General features: G+C 20.9%; 4 protein-coding genes across 4 annotated transcripts in view; 1 reads left to right on the top strand and 3 right to left on the bottom strand. All coding sequences in view use genetic code 6, as the record gives it.

The window, feature by feature from the left end:
- Window positions 1-62: 62 nt before the first annotated feature.
- Window positions 63-1808, bottom strand: TTHERM_00381090 (hypothetical protein; the record flags this gene model as incomplete). The annotated part of the gene is made up of 1 exon (XM_001015492.3): window positions 63-1808. The coding sequence occupies one exon, from the start codon at window positions 1806-1808 to the stop codon at window positions 63-65; it is 1746 nt and encodes a 581-aa protein (XP_001015492.1).
- Window positions 1809-2703: 895 nt separating this feature from the next.
- On the bottom strand, window positions 2704-4608 carry TTHERM_00381080 (hypothetical protein; the record flags this gene model as incomplete). The annotated part of the gene is made up of 1 exon (XM_001015491.2): window positions 2704-4608. Exon 1 carries the CDS (start codon window positions 4492-4494, stop codon window positions 2704-2706), a length of 1791 nt encoding a protein of 596 aa, XP_001015491.2. The 5' UTR covers window positions 4495-4608.
- Window positions 4609-4974: 366 nt separating this feature from the next.
- On the bottom strand, window positions 4975-7039 carry TTHERM_000379123 (hypothetical protein; the record flags this gene model as incomplete). Its single annotated transcript, XM_012797521.1, has 7 exons — window positions 4975-5250; window positions 5315-5425; window positions 5482-5574; window positions 5684-5783; window positions 5845-6494; window positions 6726-6801; window positions 6921-7039. The coding sequence occupies 7 exons, from the start codon at window positions 7037-7039 to the stop codon at window positions 4975-4977; spliced, it is 1425 nt and encodes a 474-aa protein (XP_012652975.1).
- A 1380-nt stretch (window positions 7040-8419) lies between these two features.
- Window positions 8420-8506, top strand: part of TTHERM_000379112 (hypothetical protein) — a gene marked incomplete at both ends in the record, with an annotated part of 330 nt that continues 243 nt past the window's right edge. The window contains one exon of the mRNA XM_012797520.1: window positions 8420-8506. This exon is cut by the window's right edge and continues 243 nt beyond it. Coding sequence (XP_012652974.1) covers window positions 8420-8506 — 87 coding nt within the window.

Raw genomic sequence — 8506 nt, 5'->3', positions numbered from 1 at the left:
AATTTTTTAATTCTATTGATAAATACGAAACATATTTATTTACTTTGTTGTTTTCATGTTAGTCATATTTCGAGTATTTAATTGTCAAATAGCTTTATTTTAAATTATTACTCAGTTTAATATTAAATACCAAAGTGAATATTTTATTGTTCCCTAATATTTTCTAAACTCTAAACATATATGCTTGAGTATTCAGGATATTAGAAGATATGCATAGTACCATTTTTTAGATTTACTCTTACTTCTATTTTTATGTTTTCTTCTTAAAATCCTGGTCCAAATATGAGACTTGGTTTCTTATTGCTAAGATTAGAAAATGTAAATCCTTGCTCTATATCTTTAAGAGATTTAGTGTCTTTATCATTTGAAGATATCAGTCCAAAATATAGCATGTTATTTACAAAAGATTTGTTAAAAGACATTCTAAATTAGTAAATCTTTTAAATATTTAATGAAGTGCTTGTTACTATTTATCCTTGGTAGCATTTGTTAGTATTATCAATAAGAATTGAATTATGTTCTAATTTTAATTTAAAATGTTATGATTTTTGATAATTGGTACTTTCAAAGTTAATCAAATCTTAATTTGAATTTGCATCCTTTTTTTCTTTGTTTTTGTCATTATCATCTATTTTAGTAAATTAGAATTAGTTAGGGAATTTAGAATATTCAATTAATTTAGAAAATTGAATTTCATCTAATTGTTCTAATTATAAAGGGTATTATTTATCCATGAAGGCATTTTCAAAGCTAAGATTTTAAAAAATTTCTTTTGTGTTAATTAGCATGCTTTCTAAATTTTGCAAGAATTAAGCTTAGCAACCATTTGTTCTGTTAGATATTAAATTCATAATTTCTTTGACATTTTATGAATTCTTTTCATTTTAGCAGTGGTTTTATTCATTATCTCTAAACATATTTCCATTCATGTTTTATTTAAACTAATTATTAAAATTCATATTCCTATCTTAGAAATAAGTTTAAGACTGCCCATTTTATTATTAATTGCAGTTTTAATTTTAATTAGGGAAAAAATTACCATTTTTCTAAAAATTAAACTTTTTAGAATTATCTTAGATGTTTGGATTCTAATTTTATTCATTTTTTTCTTAGCTAAATTAATTATTATTCTATTACTAGAAACTGAAAACAGGTTTTGATTTTCTACCTTAAATCTTGAGTATAAAGTCTTCTATTAATTTGTAAATTTCTTAGAAAATGGTATTAGAATTTTATGGATTTTTTTATTGTTTAATGTCATCCATTAATTTTGAAAGAATAATTTTGGCATTTTTTTAGTTATTTACTGAATTTTGGATTATTTATCTTAAACGCTAGTTTAATTCTTATGTTTAATATTAATGCTCATTTATCATTAGATTTTTAAATTATACCCAATATGTTAGATCTTGATACTAATAAAAATACTTTTACAGCAGTTCTTTTTCATTCGTTATTTATTATAGTTATTTATCCTTTTCTTTTTCTATTATGGCTGAGAGTTATACTAGAAACTCCTTAAATTATTTCCTAGTACTTTCTATTTTCTAATCATAATTTTATTATTTTATCTCATCTTAGACTTATTTAAAATACTCTGTTAGGTTTTTTTCTTCAGATAAAGTCCAATTTTGTAGTAATGAATTATCATTATTTTGAATAGACTCAATAGGTATTATTTTTTAAAAATCGAGATTTTATTAAAGACATCTCAAACATTTCAGCACACTTTAAGAGTTGGAATCGACATAAATGCTAGTGTAAGTTAATTTATGTTCTTCGCAAGTTCTTTTTTAAATTTAATTCATTTTTTATGATCAATTAATGATTAGTTAATTAACACTTTGTAGCTTCTAATTATTTTTATTATTCAAAAAACAATAATTTAATTAATTTTTTATTATATTAAGCTTGTTCTCTCTTATACTTTTATAGTTGAAGACTTGATAAGAAAATAAGTATAAATACAAATTATGAAGATAACTAATTTATATTTTTATTATCATAATTTAAATAATAATTGTTTTAATAAAATTTTCAAATTATTTTTTTGCAATATTTATATAAAGAGATAGATGTGCTTTATTTTTATTTATATTTATTAAAATAATTTATTTTATAAATTTTTTACAAATTATGAAGATAACTAATTTATATTTTTATTATCATAATTTAAATAAAATAAATTGTTTTAATAAAATTTTCAAATTATTAAATTATTATTTTCCAATATTTATATAAAGAGATGTGCTTTATTTATATTTATATCAACTAAAATAATTTATTTTATAAATTTTTTAATAAAATATTAAGTAAATTATTCTTTTGCAACATTTATATAAAGAGATAGATATGCTTTCTTTCTATTTAAATTTATTAAAATAATTTATTTAATAATTTTTTACAAATTATGAAGATAACTAATTTATATTTATATTAATAAAATAAATTGTTTTAATAAAATTTTCAAATTATTAAATTATTTTTTTGCAATATTTATATAAAGAGATGTGCTTTATTTATATTTATATCAATTAATTATTTTATAAATTTTTTGACAAAAAGATTTATTTATATTTTTCATTTAAAATAATAATATAGAAAATAAGAGGTTCCTAGCTAATTTTTTTAATATAAATATAACTTATAACTGGATATTTGTTAAATATGCATTTGTATAGATAGATATATAGATACATTTTTTCATAAGAAATAGTTAGGATCTGTAAGTATTGATTATTATATGTCTACAACAGATTATTTCATTTCTTCTTCAGGGTCATATTCTCTATCAATAGATAATTTAACAATAGAGCCGCAAGATATGTCATTTGGTAAGAAAATTAAAGGCATTTTAACAGAGCTGTAATCATCACTGATGAGAGTTACTATTCCTTCTTATATATTGGATACTCTTAAATAAATTTATTTATCGTGTTACATCACTCTGATTTCTTATTCATAGCTAGGTTTTTCCTCAACCTTTTTATAATTTATTTTATATAAATCCTCATAATCTTGTTCAGAAGATAAGTAATTTAGATTTCCATTTTCAATTAATTCATTATTTTAAACTTAATCTTTATTATTATATGAAGCTTTTTAGTTTCCGTTTAACATATTATTTTAAGTGCTTTTTTAATTGTTTTCTTCTTCATTTTTTAAAACTCCTTAATTATTTTTTATATTTTCCTCTTCTTCTTCTAATTCTTCTGCTTCATCATCATCTTCTTCATCTTCCTCATCCTCCTCTTCTTCATACTCCTCCTCTAATTATCCTTCCTCTTATTATTGATTTTCTTTTTGTTATTTTTTATTTTAGATATCTTTTTTTTGCTAAGCTTTCTCCTCTTCACTTTTCTTTCTTTTTTATGTCTGTTTTGGCTAAGAACTTTAATCATTTATATTATTTTATTAAGCTTGCACTTGCTACTGTTAATTTTTAAATTCTTCATCTAATGGAACTTAGTTCATTTTGAGACTCAATTTTTTGAAATTATCTCTTCCCTAAAATATATTATTGTCTTTATCTTTTATGGCAGAAGAAGTCGGTGTGTGAGCTAAATTAGATTGGCTTTATATTTTTTTATCAGTATCGTTATCTCCAATTATTTCATTTTTTATAATTTTAGGAGAAGAAGCTTCAAACTCACTTACTTGTTTATGATTAGATTCATTCATTTTTTTGTTTTGTTTAGGAGAGGATGTTATGTTCAATTCGCTCTCATTTTTAGATTATGTTGTTTTTTATTTATCAAGTGTAGGAGAATACAGTTTTTCTTATTCATGATAAATGCTTCTATCATCTTGATCATGATCACCAAAGTAGCTATTGCTAAGCTCTCTATTTATTGTTACTTTACTATTTGGAGAAATGTTAATTCCTACCAATTGCTGTTATCTCTTTTCTTGTAAATCTTAAATTTATATTTCCTAACTTATATTAAGGAAGTTATTGTTATTCGTAGATTGAGGCAAGGTGTCCAAATCTATTTGCTAATGATCTTTGTTATTTTAAATTTAGTTTAGACGATTGTCTGCATCTTCTTTAATTAACTTTTATCTTAAACCTTGCTCTTCTTCCTTGTTTATTTCAGAAGAAGCTTGATTATTTTTTTAAGTTTAATTCGATTAATCTTTTAGCTCAGTATTAATAAACTCTTTAGAAGGCACTTTTTATTATTCATCTACATTATTATTTTAATTAGTGGTTCCATTATTGATTGAACTCTTTTAATTTTTATATTATGATTTATATTGCTATAATTTCTTTTCAAAATCCACCTAATTCAAATTTTTATGTGTTTCGTCACTATTATGAGTTGTATTTTTTTATTATTCAGGATTTGAAGAGGCATCAACAGTAGACTATTGAGTGTCACTTGATGCTAGCTAAGTCTTTGTTGAGGCTTCTAAATGCTAATTACTACCTTCATTCTTTTTGGTGTTATCTAAACTTAATTCATTTGCATTTTGTATATTACTTGATGACATTTTCAATAAATAACTACTAATTTATAAAAATATATTTAAAACCAATATTATTTTTTTAATAAGTACCCAAAAACATAATTTAAGTTAAAATCTGCAATGTATTTGAATTTTTTGCAAATGCAAATGATATTTTACTTATTCACCAAAATAAATAAATAAAAAATAACAATTCTAACATTTTAATAATTTTTAACCACTATCAAAATAAATCAAACTAAATTCAAATTTTTTAATAATTTAAAACTTAAAATAGTAATTTAAATAAAGCAATAAATAAAAATATTTCTAAATATTTAAATAAACTTCAAAATTAGTTTTTTAAAGAAAATTAAATAATTTAAAAAAAAATAGTTCAAATTGAATAACTAAACTTTTTATATAAACACTGAAATACTGATTGATTGATTAATTAATTATAAATCCATATAAATAAAATGTAAAAATATAACTAAAGTAAAAAATAATTAATTTAATTAAACTTCATTAATTGACATTTAACTCCTCTTCTATGTTAACATTTTGTTGATTTTATAAATCTTTAGCTGGACTGGGAGAATTTTTGTTGCTATTTGTTTTTGATGCAGATTTCTATTTTGACTAAGACTTTCTTTCACTTAGACTTCTACTTCTACTTCTGCTAGACTATCTGCTATTATTTTGGCTTTGTGCATCAATACTATTTGATCTGCTAATACTATCTATGCTGTTGCTAAGATTTCTTTCATTTTATTCTTCTTCGTTTTAATTACTTTTAATCTATTTATTTATTTTTTAATTGATGCTAATCTCTTAACAAATTTCTCTAAATAATTAGGCATACTTCAGGGATAGGTGGTTGATTCTCAACATTTTCTCCTTTTGATTGCTTTTCAAGTTCCATTAATTACTATTGCAATTTCTCCATTTCTTCTTGAGTCTTCTTTTTTTGATTCTATTTATATTTAACATTCCTAATTAAAAAATGTGCGTGCATTATCAAAAGAATACCTCGATTTCAGGAATTTTTTACTATCTTAACTTTTCCATTTCTGTTAAGTAAGATTCTTCCACTTTTTCACATAATTTACTCTATTCTTCAATCTATAAAATTCAATTATATTAATGTAAACACTAAATAAAAATTATAATAATAATAAACAACAAGAATAAAATATGTTTGTTTGTTTGAATCAAATTAAATCTATTTTACTTTATTCTTGTCGTGATCTAAAATTTTCTATGCTGATTTCAAGTGGTTATTAAGAACTCCAAACAAAGCGTTTTTCTTATCAATTGCTACTTTTGCAGGTCTTTATTAATGATGCATTAAACAATTTATTAATTTAAATTAATTTTCATTAAAATATTTACAATGAGCTTTCTTTCGATTTGACATCTTTGCTTGGAGAAGGACTCTTTTTTAATGCTTTATTTTTAGGGGAAGATTGTCTTATTTATTCTTTATCTTTTTTTTCATTAGATTTACTTCTTCTCAAATCATTTTTTTTATCATTTTTTTATTCTTTTTCATAGTTTCTTTTGGTCCTATCATTCTTATCATATGAACGACTTCTTCTACGATTGTCTTTTCTACTAAATGAGTCGCTTCTTTTCCTTGAAAAATTATTATTGCTATTTCCATTATTATAGGTATTTTTTCTATCTCTGGATGTACTCCTTCTTGAATTCTTTCTCTCTCTTTCATTGCTATAATCTCTATCTCTTCTATTGCTACTAAAATTCTCATTTTTACCTCTCTATGAAAATTTATCATTGTACCTGTAATTGTCATTGTTGTATCTTCTGCTATCAGCCCTTTGATGTTGATGAGCATTGTGATGGTGATCAGATCTACTCCTAGTTCTATTTTCATACTAATTGGATTGATTACTATTATATCTATCATTTTCGAATCTTTTTTAATTTTAATTCCTATAGCTATTATTCCTATGATCATGCTTATCCATTGGCTACCCTCTATCTCTTTGACCACCTCTCCATTTGTTTTAAAATTCCTTTTTCTTTTATTAGAATATTCATTTAACCTAGTTATTAATTAGCATATGCCCAATATAATAATTTAAAAGTATTCTTAATATTGCTACTATCAAACTTTATCAAATTTATTATCTGCTTTAAAAATATTTTAAGTAATATCTATGAAAAGTCTAATTTAAATAATACTAATAATATTTCGAATATGCTATTTGTATTTAAAAGATAATAATCTTAGATGAATTAAAATAACTTACACCACCATTAGACTACTGGTTCTAACCCTATTTATTGTCTTTTTTCTCTGTTGTAATAAATATTTTTCCAGACTACCTTTTTAAGTATAAACATACAAATTTATCAATATTTTATCCTCATAAATATATTAGAATTAATTAATGCTATTCAATACTATTTTAATGATCTATTAATACTATCAAAAATAATTTTACTTGAGCTATTCTTCCTTTTTTTCTAAATCTTTGAAAGCCTTTTTTTATTCTTCAAGCTTTCTCATAATCTCATTTTTAGTCCTTTGCAAATCTTGGTTATTTTTTGACAAATCACTCATTCTTCAGAAATACTTTCTTGTTCTTCTACAAATAAATTTAAGCTGTTAACAGAGTTTATATATAAATATTGAAAATTAATAGTTATCAATTTTTCTTTTAATTATTCATAAAATTATAAAGTTGTATCTATTTATCTTTCCTAAATAGATATTATTGCGAGAATACATATTTATTAATTTTTAATTTATAAGAAATAATACATTTTTATAAAATATCTAAAATGATAGCAACATATATATTTATGCTAATAGAATTTACAAATTAATATTTATTCTCAAGATCATATAGCCAATTTATAAATTCCTTCCTACTTTTTTATAAACTTTACTGATGGCTAATAATTATAAAAGGATATCTTTTTTATATATTATTAAATGTTACAAGATCGTATAATGCATTGATAAATATATATATGTATATGTATAGATAGTTAAATAAATACTTTTAAATATATTTATTATTTTTAAAATTTATCATAATATTAAGCATAAAAATGAATAAAATAATTTTTTTAATTTTAAAATGATACTTTTTTATAATTTTTGAATTTCTCTTCTATTTTTCAAATATAAAATATTCTCTCTAAATTTTTTGATACTTAAAATAAAAAGATTTAAACATTCAAAGCTAAATATTAAAATTTTATTATAACACATTAGATCAAAAATCATTTAAATGTTTGCTTTTCTCTTATTTATGACTCAAATAATAATCAAAAAAATTAAATAAAATAATTAAATTTAAATTAGCATTTTTTATTAAATAAAATTAATTAAATTATTATAACTAAAGTAGGACAAAAATTATGAAGAAATTTGCTAAATTCTATAATCCCTTATTATAAAACAAAACAACCAGCAATATGTTAATTAATCATTAAACCTATATATTATGATTGATATGTCTAAGATTTTAAATATTAAATAAAAAAAAATATTTTGTAAGATATTAAATTTTAAATAATTTTTTTATACTTAATTATTGTTATTTTAAATAGTAAATTATTTTTAATTTGAAATATCAATAATTATTAAGTAAATTTTATATTTATTAAATTTAATTAATTGTTATACTTGCTTAATAAAACTATATTTTAATTTCTTCTTATTCAAAATGCTTTCTAAATCACAAAGTATGTTATTATTTTTTAAATCAAATAAAAATAAAAAATGTATTTCTTTAGAATTGATAAAATTATTATTTTTGACTCAAGTCTATCATCTAATCATTTCTATTGATCCATCTTTAGAATTTTTTTAACATAATTTATTAATTTTTACTTAGAAGATTTGATTAATATTTTTTTCTCTTCATATCAATAATAATGTCTAAAATTCAAAATATTTATTTGTTTGTTTGTTTGTTTGTTTTTTAAATAAATGATATAAAAATAAAAGTTTCTTAACCAGAGATTAAAAAAGGGGGTTTTGATTTATCTGCTTCTAAAATTTTTTCAAAATATCAAG

Source organism: Tetrahymena thermophila (genome assembly GCF_000189635.1).
Source record: "Tetrahymena thermophila SB210 genomic scaffold scf_8254652, whole genome shotgun sequence".
NCBI classification, from domain to species: domain Eukaryota; phylum Ciliophora; class Oligohymenophorea; order Hymenostomatida; family Tetrahymenidae; genus Tetrahymena; species Tetrahymena thermophila.
Note: the sequence above shows the minus strand (reverse complement) of the source record. Positions and strands in the feature narration are given on the sequence as shown.